Consider the following 23,579-nt stretch of genomic DNA (forward strand, 5'->3'; position numbering starts at 1 on the left):
TACTACATAGTGTTAAAAAGCTACTTACGATATGAGATGGAAGGAGTAGACTAGTAGATAGAAAAAAAGACCTAGTACTACTCTTCTCCGATCATCGGCAGGTCTAAAAAGGTCAGGCGGAAAGCAAACCAAAGCAAACCTCCCCCGACTCCTAAAACCTTAAACCCTAGCTCCGGTCACTCCCCCATGGCGGCCATCCGGGTCATCCTCCCTCATCCCCACCTCCCCATCCCCTCGTGGAGACCCCAGCTCAAGCCCTCCTCATCCTATCCCCGCCGCGCGGTCGCCGCCCCAGCTTCGCTGTCTCCGTCGCCCCTCACGGCTTCCCTGCAACTCGGAGATGTGATCGAGGCGCAGCAGTTCGATCGGCAGGCGCTTAATGAGATCTTTGAGGTGGCGCGGGAGATGGAGGCCGTGGAGCGCAGCTCCCACGGGTTCCGGAGCCGCGTCCTTGAGGGGTACCTCATGGCCACGCTCTTCTACGAGCCCTCCACCCGCACGCGCCTCTCCTTCGAGGCCGCCATGCGCCGTCTTGGCGGGGAGGTGCTCACTACCGAGAACGCTCGCGAGTTCTCGTCCGCTGCCAAGGGCGAGACCCTAGAAGGTGAGTTGCCTAAAAGTATCTTGTCAGGCCTTGCCTTGAGCATTTGTGCTAATTGCTGCCTGGTGACCTTCACGTGGAATGGACAAGCTGAAATTTTAATTCTAATTGTAGTTATTTTGAGAGTGAATGAGGATGGGTAGTGGTTGGGCGATGCCGGTTGGTGGTGAGGAAATGCAAATTTTGTGGGTTATGGAGGAACATCGGTTTTGATTTTCAAGTGAGATTTTAACTAGGCACTAGTTGTGCAATAACTGCGAGTTGTAGCAAATTTTGAAACTTTGAGGACCTGGGATTTCCTTAGAACTATTGTGAAGATTATTTGAGGAGGTCATCATCACTTCCTTGGATCTGTAAAGTAGAAAATTTTGGGTAGTCTGTATACGACTTACAGTGAAACAAACATGGGTTATCTGCCATGTTTGGTGAGGCCATCAAAGAAAAGTCAGCTACTGGAACTAGTTGGCTCTCAACCTTAATTATTTAACAATTGAGTAAATTCTTACATGCTGGTGTGGAGTGAACTATACAGATGGGGGTGGGGGGTGGATGCTTATATAAATTATTGGGCAGCCCCAGTGCATGTAGCTCCTGCTTGCGCAGGGTCTGGGGAAGGGTCCGACCACTTTGGGTCTATTGTACGCAGCCTTTCCCTACATTTCTGTAAGAGGCTGTTTCCAGGACTTGAACCCGTGACCTCATGGTCACAAGGCAGCAGCTTTACCACTGCGCCAAGGCTCCCCTTCATGCTTATATAAATTATTATGAACTACAATTGGGAACATCCTACTTTAATTATAGATTGGCTACCATGTTCATATAATTGCGTCCATCCAATTCCATTGTTAAAAGATAGGGCCACCCTTACTAGTTTACTTCAATCATTGTGAATTTATTTTTCTTGGATGATATGAATGTGCAGTTCCTGCTGGTTTTGATGTAGGGACCACACGGTTGATTAATCCTACTTTAGTGATCTACGCTCTTATATTTCTTTACAGAGGGAGTATTATTTAATTTTTTAAATAACGTTTCCCAGATTATACCTGGATTTTTTTTTTTGGATTCTTAGAGCATCTCCAGCAGCTTCCCTTTTGCCAAAAATTTCATTTTATAGAGGAAGTTTGCACAGAAAACACGCTCCAACAGATTCCCTATTCCCACCCCCCCCTCTCTCTACATAGAGTGGAAGTTCCCAATACCTTTTCCAATACATGCCATGTCAGCGGGCCGCTGCCAATCACCGCCGACCACTGCGCCGCTGCCGCACGTCGCTGCCGGACTGCCAAACTGCGCCGCCCACCGCCGTGCCGCACCACCACCATGTTAAGAGTAATCCTTGGAGCAGTCAGTCAGTCTTTCCTTAGGTACTATGCTAGCGAGTCAAGACTGTGTCTTAGGCTACAAGTCAGTGGGTCAAGATGTCTTAGGCTGTAAGAAAGCCATGGAGGTGGTTCTGTACTAGTTGCTTTCAACTATAAATATGGGGTGAAGCCTAGCCAGCTGCATCCATCTCAGCCCAGAAACTGAGTTCCCAATCAGAATCACCTGTGCTCTTGCTAGTTGCTGCTAACAATTAGCATCAGAGCTGATTAAGGTGAGGATCCTAAGAGATGTTAGTTTTAGGTCAGGGCGCTGCCCGTAGTCCAACTCCCTAGCCACGGTGCCATTCCCCCTCACCACCACCAAGACAACCGCGCCACCGTGATGTTGGAACGTGCGAGGTTGTCGTTGAGCGTGTCATTAAGAATCTTGGCGGTGGCAAGTACCCGACGCTGACACGAACGAACAACGCCGAATAGAGCCTTCGCATGAAAGTCATGCTGCAGGCTCGGGGCCTCCGGGAGGCTATCGAGCTTGGCGCTTACGACTTGTAGGAAGGTCGAATGGCGCTGGAGGCCATCTTGCACGCGGTACCGCCAGAGATGATGGCCAGCCTGGCTGTCAAGCGGAGCGCGCAGGAGGCTTGGGAGGCAGTCCGAGCCATGCGTGTCGGCATGGATCGCGTGCGGAAGGGCAAGGCACAACAGTCGAGGAAGGAATTTGAGACGATCTCATTCCATGAAAGGGAGTCCGTCTCCGACATTGCGCTGCGCCTCACCAACCTCGTCACAAGCCTCGCCACTCTTGTAGAACCGATAGATGAATCTGAAACCATCGAGAAATTCTTGTGACTTGTGTCACTCAAGTTCTCCTAGCTTGCTCTTTTGATCGAGATCCTCCTCGACATCTTTGAGTTGTTGTTTGAAGAGGTCACTGGTTGGTTGAAGGCGGCGTAGAACCGTCTCGAGTCGCAGGAGCCTCCACATGGGCATGACAGGCTTCTTCTCACCAAGCAGCAGTGGCTGAAGAAGATGAAAGTTCGCCAAGGGAGCAGCTACTCCCGGCCTGCGTGCGGCAGTGTACAACATCGATGGTGACCGCAACGGAAGAAGGGTGGAGAAGGTGGTCATGATCACGCGGCACCCAGGGATGGCGCACACGATGACACATGCCACAATTGTAGGCGTCATGGCTGGGCCAAGGAGTGCAAGCAGCCTAGGAGAAACAGGGCTCTCCTGGCCCAAGCAGAGGAAGATGATGAGCCTGCTCTCGTCATGGCTCAGGTCCGTGCCGCTCCAGCCCTAGCAACAGAGGTGCAGGACAACGTCACTTCAGCCCCAACCATGGAGGTATAGGACAACATCACTCCACTTCAGCCATGGTGATGCATGACAACATTGTTCTAGCCTCAGCCATAGTGGTGTAGGATAGTACCACTCTAGCTCCAGAGCATGCTCCCCTTCACATCGATGAGCCGAAGGCGAAAGCCTACCTCGGCACAAACAACGACGATGAGCGAATCGAGGGCGGGTACCTCGACAGCGGCGCCACAAACCATGTAGAGGCCATGGCGATGCCTTTGCTGAAATTGACCTAACGGTCACTGGCACTGTCAAATTTGGCGATGCTAAAATCGTCGAAATCAGGGGCATTGGCACCATCATCTTCGCTGGCAAGAACAACGGAACACAAGGCCCCCAGTGGCGTTTACTTCATCCCATGGCTGAAGAACCCAATCAACAACATTGGTCAGCTTGATGAGAGCGATGCATGTGTGCTGACCAGAAGAGATGTGCTTTGAATTTGGGATCAACAAGGTCGACTCCTTGTTTGGGTTAGGCATGGCCAGAATTGCCTTTACCTCCTACATCTTCAGGTGGCCTGCCCAATATGCCTCTCTGCCCGCCATGACGACATCACTTGGTGGTGTGATGAGAGATATTGGCATCTCAATTTTGACGCATTGGAGAAGATGGGACACCTCACTATGACACGCGGGCTGCCATGGCAGGATCACGGGGAGCAGCTCTGCGACATGGGTGTCATCACTAAGCATGGCTGCGGCACATTTCCTCAGCAAGCAAGGTACCACACATAGGAGCTTCTTGAGCTCGTCCATGGTGACCTTTGCAGTCCTGCTTTGCCGACACCTAGAGGATGGCGCTACTTCTTGCTGCTGGTGGACGACACCACTCGCTACTTGTGGGTGAAGCTCTTGGCTGCCAAGAATAATGCACCTGATGCCATAAAATAATTCGAGCAGAAGCAGAAGCTTAGAGTGGATGTAAATTGCGCATGTTCCGCATGGACAATGACGATGATTTTACCAAAACGGAGTTTGCTATCTATTGTGTTGTCTATTGTGCTGATGAAGGCACCCAACGCTACTTCTCCGCACCTTGCACCTTACACGCCGCAACAGAATGGTGTCGTCGAGTGGCGGAACTAGAAGGTGGTGGCAATGGCATGTGCTCTGCTGAAACAGAGGAGCATGCCAGCTGAATTTTGGGGGGAGGCTGTGAGCATTGCTGTCTTGCTTCTCAATTGTGCTCCCACCAAATTCCTTGCTCGAAGACGCCTTACGAGGCGTGGCACGGCCGCAAGCCGGCTGTCCGCTACCTTCGCACCTTTGGGTGCTTAGCATATGTTAAGGAACTGGGGACCTGCGTAAGCTCAATGACCGGAGCTCTCCTACTGTGTTCATTGGCTTTGAGGAAGGTGTGAAAGACCGGCTGCTGGACCCTAATCGGCGTCGGTGTACGCAACGAGCTCGAAGGAGGCGGATGCACGGAGATGAAGGCCGAAGCCCGGCGTGCCGCGGATGTACCGAAGTATCTGTTTGATGAGCGCCTAGTGCACGTCATGAGGTGCATGCATGTGCTGCCAAACCTGCTGCACGGTGTAGCAGATGTCAGAGTGAGATATTATCACACACCGATAATGCTGTGACATTATCAGCGGGCTTGCCGTCGGCGGCAGACAGCTTGGGCTTGGCCTCGGCCGGCGTGGAGGCCGGTCTGCAGCCGTCATGCCCACATGATCAAGTCGTGCCCACGTGATCAAGTAGGTCGATAGCGTACTCCTCCTGATGGAGGAAGAAGCCGGGGGCGTTGCGGCGGCGGACATTGATGTCGAGGACGAAATGCAGAGCGCCGAGGTCCTTGAACTGGAATTTGGCACTCAGCTAGGCGATGACATCATGAAGAAGAGCAGCGTGCGATGCGATGATGACAATATCATCGACGTACAGGAGGAGGTAGGCTACATGATCTCCGTGATGAAGCATGAACAACAACGTGTTTGATGTTGTCGCGCGGAAGCCAAGTATGCCGAGGAACACAACAATGTGATGGCACCATGCGCGCGACGCCTGCTTGAGTCCGTAGAGGGAACGAGATAACACACAGACGTCGTCGGGGTGAGCGGCGTCAGCGAAACCGACCGGTCGGCTGTTGACACATAATACACTCCTGTAGGACCGCGTGAATGGAGGAAGCGAGTGGAGGCCAACTTGACAACGGGGGAGAAAGTCTCCGAGAAGTCCGCGCTGGCGGGCTGAGCGAACCCGCGCACGATCCACCTCGCTTTGTACCTGTTTAGGGAACCATGTCCAGGGAACCATCGGGGTGAAACTTCTGACAGAATACCCACTTTATGGTGACGAGGTTGGCGCCATGGGACCAAGGGACAAGCGTCCAAGTCTGGTTGGCGTGCAAGGTGTCAAGCTCCACCTGCATGGCCGCAGTCCAGTGAGGATCACGCAGGGCAACACGAGCCGAGCGGGGAACCGATGAGATCAAGTCGGAAGCAAAGGTTGGCGTAGCGACGGGGCAGGAAGATCCCACGTTGGTCGTGCGTCACCATGTTGTGCTTCGGGAGAACCGGACGGTGAGGAGGGTAGCGTTGAGGGTAACATACACCATCAACGCTAACAGTCTAACTAACTGAACCTATTCTAGTTGAGAGGATATACATTACCAGAGAATTGGGAGGAGGAAATCAGAAATGCGTGTGAGCAGGTGGTGGAGCAACAACAGTGAAGTGCATCCTTCGCTATGTCGCTAGCACCAGCCACCATGGTCTATGCTATAGGCGGAAGACTGGAGAGACACGGCTGATTTGTTAAAGTGACAGTGACCTCGCCGGTGAGCACGAGTGGCACGGTGTTCTTGGTAGTAATTTGGTGAGCTGGCAGTCACTCAAGTAACGAGTGGTGGCTCTGACCTCCTGTGAGGCAGAGTATGTGGTTGCCACATCTGCCGCAACACAAGGACTTGGCTGGCTTGGCTGCTTGGTGAACTCCATGGGAGAGAAGTCGAGGCAGTCGGGCTAATGGGGGACAACAAGTCCGCCTTGGCGCTGGCCAAGAACCCGGTCTATCATAATGCAGCAAACATATCGACTTACGGTACCATTTCATCGGGGACTGCTTGGTGAATGGGAGTGTCATCAACGACAGCTACATCAACACCACAGACCAACTCGCTGACATTCTAATGAAAACACTAGGGCGGGTGAAATTCCATGAGCTGTGTGCTAGGATTGGGATGGTCCAAATCAATTCAAGTCTGATTTGCAAGGGTGGGGGGGAATTGTTAAGAGCAATCCTTGCAGCAGTCAGTCAATGAGTCGAGTCTTTTCCCTAGGTAGTAAGCTAGTGAGTCAAGCCTGTGTTTTAGGCTACAAGTAAGTGGGTCAAGTCAAGATGTCTTAGGCTGTAAGAAAGCCACTGAGGTGGTTCTGTACTAGTTGCTTTCCCCTATAAATAAGGGGTGAAGCCTAGCTAGCTGCATCCATCGCAGACCAGAAACTGATTCCCAAATCAGAGTCCCTGTGCTCTTGCTAGTTGGTAATAACACACCATGCCACCGCTGCTGCCTGGCGCAGTGCCGCCGCCGCACCATCGCCACCTTGTCGCCCGCCTGCCGCCGCCCGCCCGCTCTGCCCGCTCTGCCTGCACTGGTCCCCTGCCCCACCGTGCCACCTGTCGCCGGAGCTCCGCTGGTATCTTCCATGCACATGAGAGGGAGAGGGGGAGGGAGGGAGGGAGGGAGGGAGAGGATCTGCTATAGCAGTACACCTATGAAACCCAATAAATTTAGTGGGAGAGCCCTAATAACCGCTTATTGGGGAAAGAGTTTTTGGGTGATCTGCTGGAGATGCTCTTACTTGTACTCCATTCAAAATAATGCGTGTTTTTTAAACAAACATTATGTCAAACCATGTATAACCAATGCAGATACCATAAGAACCGTTGAAGGTTATTCTGATATTATCGTTCTGAGACATTTTGAAAGTGGAGCTGCCAGAAGAGCAGCGGCTACTGCAGAAATTCCGGTTATTAATGCAGGTGATGGGCCAGGGCAACATCCTACTCAGGTAATTATTATGTTGCTAACTCTTCCTGCTCCTTTTATTGGGAAGCACCGAAGCAATGTCCACATTCTTAGAATAAGACAGTTCTTCTAACAAGGAATTTGCAACTTTTATTTGAGGGTAGGTGCTATAGTGAATGGTCAGTGAACCATGTGATGGCATTCCCTTTTTTGGTAGTATTAGGTGTTGATCAGATATTGTCAATTCATACTATAGGCTGATTTTGGATCCAGTTTCTGTTTTGCCATGCTTTCTTTGTAGAATTGAGTTGATGAATGATGCTTCATGGTAGGGTGATGATGGCAATTTTGTTGACAGTTCTGCAGCCTTTCTTTAATCGTTAGTATAAATGAGCGATACACTTCTGTGTCTGCCTCTATCACTTGGTTGAGGCTATCCTAGTATTTCCCAATTGGCCATATTATTTGGAAGAATAAAATTATCTATAGTAATGTCGACAAGTCATGGATTATAAACCTTTCTGGAATATGCAATGTGCTGTCCTGTACTTTTGAAGGTTTCTGTGTAAATTGAGCAGAATTTCATTCTGTTGGCATCACCGTACAAATTTCTGCTGTGACAACCCCATCCCCGTTTGTTTCTTTTTATACTGTATTTTTACCAGGATCATTGTTTATAAGGTGGTAAAGAGACCTAAGGCAAGCATCACCTGCTCTGACGCCTAAGCGGCGCCTAAATTGGGCATATTTCTAAGGTGCTGCCAGAGCGCCTTATCACTTAAGCAACGCCTAAGCGTCTAAAGCAGGACGCTTTACAAACAAGGACCAGGATTATGTATTAAAGAGGCTATTCGGCCGCGATAAACTAGAAGTTGATGACCACAATACCCATGTATTCATGTGTTATGATCACGAGAGAGAATAGTTGCTCGTAAATATTGATTTGAGGGGGAAGATAAATTGTGAAAGAAAGAGAGAACATACATTAAACTCGCTTGCACGCCTTATGTACTGAAAGTGTATCTGTACGCCTTCTATATTGAATGGAAGTCAACGGGTTTTCAGCTAATTGTTTGTGCCCATTACCCATTAGTTCGTCCACCACCTCTTTGTCTAATTCATCATGTTGGTAAATATAGTTTGTTTGTGCTCATTGGAATCTACTTTCTGTTGTTACATCATGCTGAAGTACCACTTTTGCATTCTTTGTAGTTGATATGTTCATTCTTTCATTCAGGCTTTGTTGGATGTATATACAATAAAGAGAGAGATTGGTAGGCTAGATGGAATCAAACTTGGTTTGGTTGGAGACCTTGCCAATGGGAGAACTGTTCGTTCTCTGGCCTATTTGATCGCTAAGTACCAGAACATTAAGATATACTTCGTATCTCCAGATGTTGTAAAAATGAAGGTACTTTTATCCCCAATAATTAATATTGTCTGGCCTCTTTTCTTTTGAATTCTATTGTAGTCCGATGGAATAAATGGATTGTTGTTTGTATTTCTTCTTGTTCAAAGGATGATATTAAGGAGTACTTAACTTCACAAGGTGTTGAATGGGAAGAAAGTTCAGATTTATTGGATGTGGCATCCAGGTGTGATGTAATTTATCAAACACGCATTCAAAAAGAAAGATTCGGAGAGAGGATCGATCACTATGAGGCAGCTCGTGGGAAATATATTGTGGATAAGAAGGTTTTAGGTGTGCTGCCAAAGCATGCTGTTATCATGCATCCCCTTCCAAGGCTGGATGAGGTCAGCAGTTATCCTTTCACATACATCGCAGAAATGATTGTTTATTATTATGAGTGTCACCTTATGTTGCATCTCAATCCCGTTGTGTCACTGGGGAGTTTTTGATTGTCAAAGGCTTAATCCAATATTTAACGAGTCTTTGAATTGGGGTGCTGAAGTAATCTGTTATGTCTAATTAGTACTCTCTCTGTTCACAAATATGAGATGTTTTGGATATTTCAATATGGACTACATAGGGACTGAAATGACTGAACAAACACACTAAAACATGTCTATAAACATCCGATTCAGAAAAAAGTTAGAACATCTTATATTTGTGAACGAAGGTAGTTACCATGTCAAATGATATGGCTTGGTGTAGTATACTGGTCAATTTAGTTATGACCAATCCATTCGGAGCTCGGGAATTGGTTAGCCAAAAGTAGTTCTTGATATTAAGCAAGTAGCAACTTGGATTCCCATGTGACCATAGGTATATTATACACGTATGAGTGAGGGAAATATTCAGAAAGCTGTTAGACCTTTGAACCTGAGCATTGATAGTTGTGGATGACACTAGGAGAGTTGGGACAATTTTCGTTGGTTTATTTCTCACACAATGCCATGCCAACCTGAGGGTTGGGGATACATACTTATAGGCTGCTAGCCAGCCAAGCATATGCTGAGATGTTGCTAAGATGCCAGTCTAAGATGCTAGTCTAAGATGTCAGTCTAAGATGCTATCCTAACTGCCAGTCCTTGATGGTCAGGAACTCTATCCTAACTGCCACAAGGACCATGTGCTGCAGCCCCACAACGACCCTAGTACACAGACTTATCCATCATTCTCCCCCTAAGTCTTGTACGTTGTCTTGTGGGAGAGTTGAATCATCCCGATCCTGGAGCAAAGCTCGAGGAACTTGACCCTCCCAAGAGGCTTGGTGAGCAGGTCTGCGAGCTGGTCCGTGGTGTTGATGTAGCTCGCCTCGATGCTCCCTTCTTCCACACAGCTGCGGATGAAGTGATACCTCAGTCAGATGTGCTTGCTCCGTTCGTGGAACACGGGGTTCTTTGCCAGGGCCATGGCGGACTTGCTGTCCACCAGGAGCTGCACCGTTCTGGTGTCTTGAACGAGAAGCAGTCGAGCGAGCCAGAGCGCCTGAGTGCAGGCGGTGGAGGCCGCCATGTACTCAGCCTCACAGCTGGACAGGGCCACCACCTGCTGCTTGACTAATTGCCAGCTCACAAGACACTTGCCGAGGAAGAAGAGGATCCCGCTCGTGCTCTTGCTGGTGTCGATGTCGCCGGCGTGGTCGCTGTCGCTGTACCCGACGAAGTGTGCCGCCCCCGGGCACCTAGGGTAGTGGAGGCCGTGGTCGAGGGTCCCTGCTACATAGCGGACGATCCTCTTCACTGCCTGCTGGTGTTCCGACGTCGGTCGCTCCATGAACCGGCTGACATAGTCGACGGAGAATGCCAAGTCCGTCCGTGTGTGGGTGAGGTAGCGAAGGCTCCCCACAAGGCGTCGGTACTGCGTAGCATCCACTTCCTCCGTCGTGCTGTCGCGGCTCAGTTTCAGCCTCTCCTCCATCGGAGTGAGAGCTGGGTGGCAGTCGGTGAGCCCAGCTAGCTCAACGATGCGCTTGGCGTAGGCGGACTGTCGAAGCGCGATCCCGGAGTGGTCCTGGTGCACCTCAATCCCTAGATAGAAGGAGAGGAGCCCCAGATCACTCATCTGGAAGGTGGCCTTCATGTCTTCCTTGAACGCCGCCACCTCTGCATCTTTGGTGCCGGTGATCACCAAGTCGTTAACATAGACGCCCACCAGCAGGGCATTTCCTCCACTGCCCCGTCGGTAGACGGCAGCCTCATGCGGGCTTTGCTCGAAGCCCATCTTCTTTAGCGTGGAGTCCAGCTTGGCGTTCCACGCCCTAGGTGCCTGCCGTAGGCCATAGAGAGCCTTGCGCAGGCGGAGTACCTTGCCCTCCTGGCCGGGAATCGCAAATCCCGGTGGCTGATGCACGTAGACTTCCTCCTTCAAGTCGCCGTTGAGGAATGCCGACTTGACATCCATGTGATGGACACGCCAGCCCTCCTGGGCAGCCAGCGCAAGGAGAAGTCGTACGGACTCCATCCGTGCCACGGGAGCGAAGGCGTCGTCGAAGTCGACTCCTTCCTGCTGCAAGATACCTCGGGCCACCAGGCGAGCCTTGTGCTTGATGATGGCGCCGGCTCCATCCCTCTTCAGCTTAAACACCCACTTAAGGGTGATTGCGTGGTGACCACGAGGGAGGTCAGCGAGCTCCCAGGTGCGGTTTTGCTCGACCGCATCCATCTCCAACTGCATCACGACGCGCCATGCTGCATCTCTCTCGGCCTCTGCAAAGGACCGTGGTTCGCCGTCCTCACACGCGAGTTGTAGCTGCGCCTCCAGGTCACGTAGGCATCAGTCCCGGCACCGGCTGGTCGCCGAGTAGATCATCCATCGTGCGATACCGCAGTTGTTCGCCTTCATACCACGTGTCGACACGCTCCTCGTCGTGAGTGAGCAGGGAAGCGAACTTCATCGGGTTGTGCTCTGCGTGAGCTGGTGTTGATGAAGACGAACCCGGAGTGGTGACTGCCGGGGCTGGAGTATGTGGCGTCGCCAGGTGTGGTGCCGTCGGCGTAGCAGGCACCGGAGTCGATGCAGTTTTGGGGGCCGGGGTAGACGCGCCCGGCGAAGAGGAGCTGCTTGCTCCCCCGGCTTCCTTGAAGTGGGCGTACTCGACAATGAAGTCGTCATACGTCAGCGTCGAGCCGTTGTCCACCGCCTTGTCCCATTGCCACCCTCGCCCTTCATTGAACACGACGTCTCGCGCCATGCGCACACGCTGTGTCTTTGGGTCGAGGATGCGGTAGGCCTTTGAGCCCTCCGCGTAGCCGATGAAGACTCCCGGAGTGCTCCTGTCGTCGAGCTTGCCGATGTGGCCGAGCTCCTTAGCGAACGCAAGACAGCCAAAGACCCGCAAATGGGAGACTGCCGGCTCCCCGCCCATGCCAGGCCTCGTACGGTGTCCTGCCGTCGAGTGCCTTAGTAGGCGAGCGGTTGAGGATGTAGACGGCCGTCAGCACCGCCTCTCCCTAGAAAACAGCCGGCATCCCTCTCTGCTTGAGGAGAGCCCGAGCCATCCCCACAACCGTCTGGTTGCGCCGCTCGACGACTCCGTTTTGCTGCGGGCTGTACGGCGCGGAGTAGTGGCGCTGGATGTCCTCATCGGCGCAGTGCGACGCGAATTCAGCTGCCGTGAATTTGCCGCCGTTGTCAATGCGCAACACGCGCAATTTGCGGCCGCTCTCCGCCTCCACACCAACCTGCGCGCGCCTGTATCCGCCGCTTCTCCCTTGCTGCCGAGAATCATCGCCCACATGTAGCGAGAGAGATCGTCGACGAGCAGCAGGAAGTAGCGTCGACCTCCTGGTGTGGCTGGCATCACCGGGCCGCACAAATCTCCGTGCACGAGCTCCAGCTTCTCCTTGGCCCGAAAACTCGCCTGTTGGGGAAAGGGGAGTTGTCTCTGCTTCGTCAGTACGCAGATGTCGCAGAACTGCTCCACATGGTCGAGGCATGGCAGGTCTCGTACCATCTCCTTGGCACTTAGACGCTTCAAGGCCTCAAAATGAAGGTGCCCAAAGCGCTCATGCCATTGCCACGCCTCGTCGTCCCGACGGACAACGAGACAGACCGGTTGTGCCACCTGCACATCAAGGACGTAAAGTTGATTTTCACCTCTGGGTACCTTGGCGAGAAGGCGACCCTGGCGATCCCAGATGCGTAGGACCCCATGCTTAATCAGCACGCGTGAGCCGTTCTCATCCAGCTGTCCCAAGCTGATGGAGTTCCTTAGCGCGGGGATGTAGTAGACATCGGTGAGCAGCCGGTGTTCTCTCGTCTTGGTGGTGAAGATGACGGAGCCGACGCCCTTAATTTCCACAACGGAGGCATCCCCAAACTTGACGGAGCCTCGCGCATCGGAGTCGAGCTTGGCAAAGAATTCCCTTCGACCGGTCATGTGGTGGGTGGCGCCGGTGTCGGGGCACCACCCCGTAGTCTTGTCTTTCCCGGAGCCATCTCCGAGAAGGGCGTGTGCTTTTGGCTCGTCGAGGTGGATGAGAGCTTTTGCGACTGGTGTCGCTGAAGATAGCCCAATGCTTGCACGCGCCATGAACAGAGCCGTCTCCTCCTCCTTCGCCTGTGCGACGTGAGCCTGGCCTTGTCGTGGTTGCCGACACTCATTGGCCCAATGGACAAACCGGCCACAGTTGTGGCAACTGTTGTCTTGTGCCGGCTTGGGCTTGCCAGCGGCGCCGTCCTTGGCGCCTCCGCGGGCGTCACCTTCGGCACGTCCTTCTGCCCTGCCTGGGGGGCCTCTTCGCGTCTTACGCTGCTTGCCATGCTTGCGGCCGCCCGTCGTGGAAGAAGGCTCCCCCTTCTTCCTGTCACCAAGGCTGGCATCCCACGGCTCCTGAGTTAGGAGCAGCTTCCCGCCGGTGGTGACGGGCCCCGAGGAAGGATGTGGCTCGTCGGTGTCGACGACCTTGAGGCGACCTATCACCTCCTCGATTGTCATCGTGGAGAGGTCCAGCAAAGACTCGATCGACCGAGCCATCTGCTTGTACTTCTCAGGGATGCACCGAAAGAGCTTCTCGACAGCTCTCTCCTCGGTGTAGGTGGCATCACCAAACTTCACCAACTTCTGCAGCAGAGTGTTGAGACGGAGAGCAAAGTCATCAACGTCCTCACCTGGCTTGAAACCCAGGCTCTCCCACTCCTTACGAAGTGCCTGCAGAGTGGACTTGCGAGCACGGTCGCTGTCGATGCGTGCCGCGGCGATGGCGTCCCAAGCTTCCTTGGCAGTCCGCTAGCTGGAAAGCGAGAATTGCATTTCGGGCGGGACTGTGGCGATGAGGGCGTCCAGCGCCCGTCGGTCCTCTTGGTGGTCGACGTTGCTGTCCTGGATTGCCTGATCTTCATGATCCCGGCCCACTCGACGTAGTTGGTTTTAGTGAGGGTAGGCCACCCAGCACTGGGACCAACATCCCTGACCACAGTCCGGACCTCGTAGAGGCCGCGGTCCTGGTCGTTGCAGCCGCCGTCGCGGTGCGCACCTCCACCTGGAGCGCGGGCGTGCACGGCTGCCCACTGCGCCATTCGCTCTTGCGCCACTTTGGCGCGGTCTGCGTCAGCGCCGTCGTCCGCAGGCGCGGAGCTGTTGGAGCTGCCGGAGCCGCCGCGGAGTGCCTTGGCATCCGCCGTAGCCTCACGTGCTGCTGCTGCTTCTACCTCCGCCCTGGCTGCTTCTACCTCCGCTCTGGCCACTTCCAGCTCCGCTGCAGCCAGCCTCGACACCCTTGCTGCCGCAGCAGCTGTTGCTATAGCCGCTCGCTCACGCTCCTCTGCCACGTCGCGCTCGGCCTCCTGCCGGCGCCGTATGCTCGAGGTAGCCGTGTGTTGAGAGCGACCTGCAGACATGGCTCACTGCAGGGGGGCTGTTGCGTGAAGAGGAGGCTGTTGAAGACGAACTGCTGCTCGACAGTCCGGAGGGAGGAAGATAACCAGAGGCAGACGGAGCAGCTGCTGCTACCGACTTAGGCTTCTCACAGGAAATGCTCAGGGTACAAGATAACGAGGCTCTGATACCACTTGTTAGACCTTTGAACCTGAGCATTGATAGTTGTGGATGACACTAGGAGAGTTGGGACAATTTTCGTTGGTTTATTTCTCACACAATGCCATGCCAACCTGAGGGGTTGGGGATACATACTTATAGGCTGCTAGCCAGCCAAGCATATGCTGAGATGCTGCTAAGATGCCAGTCTAAGATGCCAGTCTAAGATGCTATCCTAACTGCCAGTCCTTGATGGTCAGGAACTCTATCCTAACTGCCACAAGGACCATGTGCTGCAGCCCCACAACGACCCTAGTACACAGACTTATCCATCAAAAGCCGCTTATACTATGCCAAATGATATGGCTTGGTGTACAACAACAACAACAACAAAGCCTTTAGTCCCAAACAAGTTGGGGTAGGCTAGAGGTGAAACCCATAAGATCTCGCGACCAACTCATGGCTCTGGCACATGGATAGCAAGCTTCCACGCACCCCTGTCCATAGCTAGTTCTTTGGTGATACTCCAATCCTCCAGGTCTCTCTTAACGGATTCCTCCCATGTCAAATTCGGTCTACCCCGACCTCTCTTGACATTCTCCGCATGCTTTAGCCGTCCGCTATGCACTGGAGCTTCTGGAGGCCTGCCCTGAATATGCCTAAACCATCTCAGACGATGTTGGACAAGCTTCTCTTCAATTGGTGCTACCCCAAATCTCGTATATTATCATTCCGGACTCTATTCTTCCTCGTGTGGCCACACATCCATCTCAACATACGCATCTCCGCCACACCTAATTGTTGAACATGTCGCCTTTTAGTCGGCCAACACTCAGCGCCGTACAACATTACGGGTCGAATAGTCGTCTTGTAGAACTTGCCTTTTAGCTTTTGTGGCACTCTCTTGTCACAGAGAATGCCAAAAGCTTGGCGCCACTTCATCCATCCGGCTTTGATTTGATGGTTCACATCTTCATCAATACCCCCATCCTCCTGCAGCATTGACCCCAAATATCGAAAGGTGTCCTTCTGAGGTACCACCTGCCCATCAAGGCTAACCTCCTCCTCACACGTAGTAGTACTGAAACGACACATCATGTACTCGGTTTTAGTTCTACTAAGCCTAAACCCTTTCGATTCCAAGGTTTGTCTCCATAACTCTAACTTCCTATTTACCCCCGTCCGACTATCGTCAACTAGCACCACATCATCCGCAAAGAGAATACACCATGGGATATCTCCTTGTATATCCCTTGTGACCTCATCCATCACATAAGGGCTCAGAGCTGACCCCTGATGCAGTCCTATCTTAATCGGGAAGTCGTCAGTGTTGACATCACTTGTTCGAGCACTTGACACAACATTATCATACATGTCCTTGATGAGGGTAATGTACTTTGCTGGGACTTTGTGTTTCTCTAAGGCCCACCACATGACATTCTGCGATATCTTATCATAGGCCTTCTCCAAGTCAATGAACACCATATGCAAGTCCTTCTTTTGCTCCTTGTATCTCTCCATAAGTTGTCGTACCAAGAAAATGGCTTCCATGGTCGACCTCCCATGCATGAAACCAAACCGATTTTTTGGTCACGCTTGTCATTCTTCTTAAGCGGTGCTCAATGACTCTCTCCCATAGCTTCATTGTATGGCTCATCAGCTTAATTCGGTAATTAGTACAACTCTGAACACCCCCTTGTTCTTGCAGATTGGTACTAATACTAGTCGAATACTCGTGCGTTGCCACGGGAGAGATGTTACCGATCAAATTATTGCACTATCAATGTTTGATGTGCTTTACTTTGGAGTATAATATAATTTGATCAGTTTGGTTATAGCGAATACATTATTTATTTAGGGCGTATCATAGAAGTTCTATGAGCTCTAAGTTTTATGAATAAATTTTTTAGATAACAATTTTCAAAGACTAAAATTGAATCTGAAACTTAAGTGACAACTCTATTACTTAGACAATTCGTTTCCTTCTCCATGTCACACCATTTTCTTTGCGTCGCAGACAAAAGCTATATTGAAGCAATCTGTCACATGGTGTAGTTGGCAGTGTAGATCATAAAGGTTCCATGTACAGTCTATGTACATCAGCCAACACCATAAAGATTAGAGATGCGTGCATGACGCGGTAAAGAAAAATTAATCACTAAATTTGGTACTTTATTTGAAACAAAATAATTAGATATTAAATGACACCAATAAAATAGTACTCCCTCCTGTATATTAATATTCATGGTGATTTCGTGTCATTATCATTAACAAAATAACCTGTAGAAAATTATTCCCTTCTCTTGATCATACCATGCTACCCATTAGTACTCTCAATGTTAGTGAATAATGACAAATCATAACGTCAAAGTGTAAGAACAAACTTGTTTTGGTGACCAGAAATAAATTACCTGCACAAGTCGTTCTTAAAGCTACAGGATGCAAGAGGAAAGCATAGTTAGAGCTACAGGATATAAGAGGAAAACATAGTCACACAGGACGAACAAAAGGGAGAGACGAACAAGATGATTACATGAACACAACGTGTCCTAGGTCCTCTCCCGCCGCCCTGGCTACTGCCTGCCCTGCACTCGCGCACGCCGCTCCGCAGCTGTCCCAAGCATCAACCATGTGCCTCGCCCGCGCCCTTCAGTAGCCCCACGAGCACCTGGCAGCCGTCACCGGCGCCCTCGCCGGCGATTCTGCGATGCCGAGACGAGCGGTCCTGCACCGGGATGAATGTAGCTAGAGCGATGGCCATGTCTGTACGCGCAGCCGTAGCACGCCCTTGTAGACCACAAAGAGAGAATGAGCATAAGAGATGAGGGAAAAAACTACCTGGATTGCAGCCGCCACTGCCCTAGCTCAGGCACGCTGCCGGCTTGTTTTCTGCTCCTCCATGAGTCGTGGCAATTCGAGGGGGCTCCGGGCCTCAGCCGCTTCCGCCTCGACGATCAACCCTGTCCAGGGCTCGGGGCTTTATAGAGGACCACCAGGAGCATCTCGATGAAGACGATAGAGACAACGCCGCCGCGGCGACCGATGCTGGTGAGTTCAGAGGCCAGGAGGTAGAGCGCGATGGCCACCCCAAACGTAGGCGTGAACCCTGCGCGTCCACCACTTCCCCGCCCGCGTCATGCTAGTGACGCGCTCCTCGAGGAGGAACACCATTGAAACGGTGCACATGGCGGCCTCCCGTCTGGCACGATGGCGAGCATGACTAGGAAGGAGGAACATGCATGGTCAGGTCGTTAGGAAATAAGGAGAAGCCCTAGCAGATCGTGCATGTATAGATGTGTGCATACCGGTGCGTTGATTTTGCCTGGTCTAGCGGCAGTTCTGGATTGCATAGGAAACGTGCATGCGTGGGTAGGGTTGTTTCTTTTTTGTTTTTTCCCCTTGTAAACCGGAGGGTTGGAAGTGTGGGAGGTGCTGTAAAAAGATCGTTGCGGTTCTCGCGAGAGGCGATCATGGTCTCGTGGATGGATCGTGGGAAGGAGGTGGCCCAATGATACATGTTCAACGAGGTGGGGGGATCGAACGAGGTGTCGAACCACGAGGGGAGGTCGAACCATCACGACGTTCGATCCCCCTTTAATAGTAGAGATACTCCGTCTCCATTCTTCTGGCATCTTGTTTGCCCGAAAAATGAGGTTGAAAAGCTTGGTTAGCCATACTATCGTTGTGTCCCCGAGGCCTTTCCACACCTCAATGGGGATACAATCAGGGCCCATCGCCTTGCCTCCTTTCATCCTTTTTAAAGCCTCCTTGACCTCAGACTCCTGGATTCGCCGCACAAAACGCATGTTGGTCTCATCAAAGGAGTCGTCCAGTTCAATGGTAGAACTCTCATTCTCCTCATTGAACAGCTTGTCGAAGTACTCCCGCCATCTATGCTTAATCTCCTCGTCCTTACCAAGAGTTGGTCTGCTCCGTCCTTGATGCATTTGACTTGGCCAATATCCCTCGTCTTCCTCTCTTGGATCTTGTCCATCTTATAGATGTCCCTTTCGCCTTCCTTCGTGCCGAACCGTTGGTAGAGGTCCTCATATGCCCGACCCCTTGCTTCACTGACAACTCGCTTTGCAGCCTTCTTCGCCATCTTGTACTTCTCTATGTTGTCTGCACTCCTATCCAGGTATAGGCGTCTGAAGCAATCTTTCTTCTCTTTAATCGCCTTCTGGACGTCATCATTCCACCACCAGGTATCCTTATCTTCGCTTCTCCTTCCCCTGGACACTCCAAACTCCTCTGAGGCCACCTTACGAATGCAAGTCGCCATCTTCATCTACACATTGTCCGCATCCCCTCCTTCCTCCCAAGGGCCCTCCTTAATGACCCTCTCCTTGAACGCCTGAGCTACCTCTCCCTTGAGCTTCCACCACTTCGTTCTAGTGACTGGCACGCTTATCCCGCTGGACACGAATCCGAAAGCGGAAGTTAGCAACCACCAGCTTATGCTGAGGTACAACACTTTCTGCAGGTATCACCTTACAGTCTAGGAACGCATGCTTATCTTCTCTTATCGAGAGGATGAAATCAATCTGGCTAGAGTGTTGGCCACTACTAAAAGTCACCAGATGTGGTTCTCTCTTTCTAAAGAGGGTGTTAGCTACAATCATGTCTTAGGCTAGAGCACTTAAGACATCTTCTCCTTCTTGATTCCTGATGCCATAGCCAAACCCCCCATGCGCCCCTTCAAAACCTGTGTTAGATGTACCCACGTGGCCATTGAGGTCTCCTCCTATGAAGAGCTTCTCGCCAATCGGTACACTCCTAACCATGTCTTCCAGGCCTTCCCAGAACTCCCTCTTGGTGTTCTCATTGTGACCTACTTGCGAGGTATACGTGCTGATAACATTGAGAACTAAGTCCCCAACTACCAGCTTGACCAGGATAATCCGGTGCCCACGTCTCTTGACGTCTACCACTCCATACTTGAGGCTCTTGTTGATCAAGATGCCTACGCCATTTCTGTTTGCGGCCGTCCCTGTGTACCATAGCTTGAAGCCGGTATCCTCCACCTCCTTCGCCTTCTGTCCCCTCCATTTGGTTTCTTAGACGCAAAGGATATCAACACCTCTCCTCACCACTGCATCAACTAGCTCTCGAAGCTTCCCTGTCAGAGACCCTACGTTCCAGCTACCTAAGCGAATCCTCCTAGGCTCGGCTAGCTTCCTTACCCTTCGCACTCGTCGAGTCAAATGCGAAGACCCTTGCTCATTTTCCACTATATCCGGGCGCCGATGTAGCGCGCCACTAAGGGCGTGTTTGGTAGTTGTCTGGCTTCTCAAATCCACATTTCCGGCCGTGGAGTCCAGCCGAACGGGTCCACTCCTGGATTTTGGAACGAGAAGCTGGCTCGTATCTGCGTGTAAAATCCACGGAGCGACGGAGTTGGGAAAACCTGGCTTTGAGGAAATTGGGAAGCGGGATTTGGAAAGAATTACGTGACTGTGCAACCGCGAAGTGATTGATGGACCCGCCACGCTCGAGCCCCTCCAGTCCTATGCACCTGCGACTCCTCTTCCCCCTCCCCAACCCTAGCCGCCGCACGCAGCAGGCGATGGCGCAAAGCACCTTGACCGCCGGCGGCCGCGCTCTCCACCGTCGTGACCCATGCTCGAGCCCCTCCAGTCCTCCACACCCGCGACTCCTCTTCCCCCTTCCCCGCCCCTGCTCGCCCTCTTCCGCCACCGTCGTCGACCAGGTCCGCCGCCGTCAGCGACGAGATTCTCTTCAGTGAATCGAGCTTCGCCGCCGCGATTCGACCACTGACCATCAGCGACGAGCTTCTCTGTCGTCAATCGAGCTCCCTCGCCTCCCCGTCCACCTCTTCCAATTTGGTCAGTAGCCCACGTATACCCAGGCCACAGAGAAACGAAGCCTGTCAAAATGGGCCGAATAAACACTTTCTGGCCTTTTGGCCTTGTTGATCGCTGGCTGCGAGAAGCTGCCGCACCGAACAGATTGGTCGATCCAGGAGTTTAGGTGGGAAGCTGGCTGCTGGATCTGGGCGACGGAGTTGAGGATTTTGCAGCCGTGGTGAACTACCGAACACGCCCTAAGGATGCGATGACCCGATCCTCGCTCACTTGCCACCGTATCCGGATCAAGATACGGCGCGCCACCAGGGGGTGACGGCCCGGCCCTTGCCCATTTGCCACCACACGCGGGTTCCGATGTGGCGCGTCGCTGAGAGGGTTACGCCCAACGAAAATCTTTTGGGTTTCATCTTCATAAGAGTGGCTGAGTTTTTACATTGGCTCGCCAAGCCTATCACAACCCTCCTCCTTTACCCGGTATTGGGACCGGCTATGTTGAGACAACATAGGCGGAGTTGGCAGATAAATATTATAATGAGTTCTCCTTCAGTATGGAGTATACTGGTCCATTTTTCTGTCACGAATCCATTCTGAGCTCGGGAATTGGTTAGCCAAAAGCAGTTCTTGGTGTTAAGGAAGTAGCAACTTGTATTCCCATGGGCCCATAGGTATATTATACACGTATGTTTGAGGGAAATATGCACAAAGCCTTTTATACTATGGGGAAAATACAGATGCTGTACATGGCTATAAATATAAACACCCCTGTCAACCTCTTGGTGGATCAACAACATCGAGTTCCAAGAGATAGAAGCCGTACTGTACCAATTTTGGGGGGGGGGGGGTGTCTTGGAAAGTTGTTCAGCTGTGATGTTTCCACATCCGAGCAGCAACATGTACTAATTACCTAACAATGTGAAAGTTATCTTTTCATGAGAATCACCTATGATTTCCTTCATTTCTCTGAAGGAATCAACGTTCGTGGCAGTTGACATGTTATTTCTTGGTTGCTTGGGTATTGTATCATAGTGATACATGGGTTTAATTGGTTCCTAGCTCGTGTCAAATTGGAATGTGCAGGATTCAATGTTTGTCGTTTTGCAGATCACAGTAGATGTTGATAGTGATCCAAGGGCTGCATATTTTAGGCAGGCTAAGAATGGCCTCTACATAAGGATGGCACTGCTCAAACTTCTGCTTGTTGGCCATTGACATTCTTTTTCCTGGTGCGTGAGCTTTGCGATGTCAAAGGATCAGAAATGTAGTCTTAATCATTGGCTCCAAGTTCAACTGTTCGGTGCTGTGCAAGGTATAAGAAAGTTGGATCCTTGCAAGAATAAAGCAATGATTGTATGATACATGCTCCATAGGAATATTCTCTGTTATTATGTGGAACATCCTTTTCCCCAGGATGGAATGCAATGTTCGAAAAGAAAATTATATTTTACCTACGAAATTCACTTGCTGATTATGGTCCAGTACAAAAAGGCAGCCATGTTTGCTTCCTCATTTGCTGATGGACACTCTGCTGTTTTGGCTTGCTGAAGCTCGACAGCTTTTACCTCAAGTTGCTTTTGCTTCTGGCTGCATGGTTCAAGTCTACTTCTCACAAACAAGTTTGAGACAACTATTTGAGTTACTCTTGGTTAGAAATATATCACTCACCTTTCAGAATTCACATGTTCAAAGTTTGCAAACTTCCAAAATGTTGAACTTCCATAATTTGGGAACCCAAGAACCGTCCTGGGTCTTTTTTGTACCCCATACCTCTTAGGCCTTGTTCGGCTACAGTGTATTTAATCCTCTAGTGGATTTAATACTCCGGAGGATTGGGTGACCCCCCACCGTACACCAAATCCGCTCGGGGACTAAATACATGTCACCATGCAATCCATGATGCATTCGGTTAATCCTCCACAGGAGTATCAATTAACAGCAGGACTTTAGGCTGGCATCGCCAACGCCTTGCTGCAGGTAGAGAGAGAAAAGACAGTAGATGGGAAGCAGGCAAACACGGAGAGAAAGAGATAACCAACCTGAAGATCTCGTCGGCAGCTGCCTCCTCTTCTCCGGCGTGAGGTGGCGGAAGAGATTGGATCGGCCGGGCTCCATGGTTGTTCTGGGTCACCGGCGAGCTCATGCCTCTTCGCGCACGTCGCCTCCATCTGCTCCGGTAGCGTCTCCGGCGCCCGCTCCGCCGTCGCCAGATCGAGAGAGGGAGAGAGTCGGGGGAGAGAGAGATGCACCGTAACGTTTCGCGGGAGGGTTTGCTTCCTCGGGGTGGGACGCGTGGGTCGTTTCCCAGCGATTTTCACGGGGTTTGGGAGAGATTTGGTCCAGACTGGGTCTAACCGAAGGTTGTCACCAGCGAGACCGGGATTCGACCCCGGCAGGGGTGAAATCCGCGTGGATCGGCGGGGTTTGCGCCCAATCCCTGCGGGGCTGGGGCTAACCGAACATAGCCTTAGGAGGATTCTTACTGAACTTCTACCTTTTCAATGAAAAGGAATGCAAAGGACGTCGTCCTTTGCGTTTTCTCAAAAAAAGAACCGTCCTGGGGCTTACCAGTAGACAGCACAGAGGTTACTATTGCCAGCCCGGGTTTGAGTTCCCCTATGCAGTTTCTCCTACGAGAATAAGACTCGAGCATGGACGCAGTGTCTGCACCCGAGCTCACTGAGCTTGGGTGAACAGTAAAATTAAAAAAATTCATGAAATTCCAAAAAAAAAAATTTGGGCGAAACATTGACAAGTTTTAAGTGCTTGCAAAAATTCCATCAAATCACATTCCTAGAAGGCGTGGAAAAAAAAGAATTGATACTCTGAAAATAAGAATTAAGAACATCTTCAACAACTGCCCTAATATACGGCAATGAAAAACAATTTTAAGGCATGAAGTAAGTTTTAGGGCTCCTTTTCTCCAGCCGTTTCCTTCGAGCTCTCCCAGCATTTTCAGGAGGCGTGTGCCCGGATCTAGGAGTGAAAGGCGCCAAGCGCTCACGAAGGCGCCCGTTAAGCTTGGGCGATGCTCCAAACACATTATCCTGACTTGGACGTCGGCCAAATCGCCAGGGCTAGCCCCAAAGGTGTCGACGGCAACTTTGTTCGGATT

At 51.4% G+C, this 23,579-nt stretch overlaps 1 protein-coding gene and 1 long non-coding RNA gene across 2 annotated transcripts; one reads left to right on the forward strand and one right to left on the reverse strand.

The window, feature by feature from the left end:
* The first annotated feature begins 77 nt into the window (after nt 1–77).
* Nucleotides 78–21,954, forward strand: LOC125508502 (aspartate carbamoyltransferase, chloroplastic-like). Its single transcript, XM_048673232.1, has 5 exons — nt 78–604; nt 7,164–7,303; nt 8,498–8,671; nt 8,779–9,015; nt 21,572–21,954. The coding sequence occupies exons 1-5, from the start codon at nt 187–189 to the stop codon at nt 21,677–21,679; spliced, it is 1,077 nt and encodes a 358-aa protein (XP_048529189.1). The 5' UTR covers nt 78–186; the 3' UTR covers nt 21,680–21,954.
* LOC125508503 lies at nt 16,982–18,353 on the reverse strand. Its single transcript, XR_007283544.1, has 2 exons — nt 17,481–18,353; nt 16,982–17,367 (listed from the first exon to the last, which is right to left on the reverse strand). It is a non-coding gene; the product is annotated as an uncharacterized LOC125508503 (long non-coding RNA).
* Nucleotides 21,955–23,579: the final 1,625 nt, after the last annotated feature.

The sequence above is a fragment of the Triticum urartu genome, chromosome 5 (genome assembly GCF_003073215.2).
Source record: "Triticum urartu cultivar G1812 chromosome 5, Tu2.1, whole genome shotgun sequence".
NCBI classification, from domain to species: Eukaryota; Viridiplantae; Streptophyta; class Magnoliopsida; order Poales; family Poaceae; genus Triticum; species Triticum urartu.

Coding starts and splice junctions, on each gene's coding strand:
- LOC125508502 (XM_048673232.1), top strand. CDS start 187: ATGGCGGCCATCCGGGTCATCCTCCCTCATCCCCACCTCCCCATCCCC. Junction 7,304..8,497: donor CAGGGCAACATCCTACTCAG/GTAATTATTATG, acceptor TCTTTCATTCAG/GCTTTGTTGGATGTATATAC. Junction 9,016..21,571: donor CCCTTCCAAGGCTGGATGAG/GTCAGCAGTTAT, acceptor GTCGTTTTGCAG/ATCACAGTAGATGTTGATAG.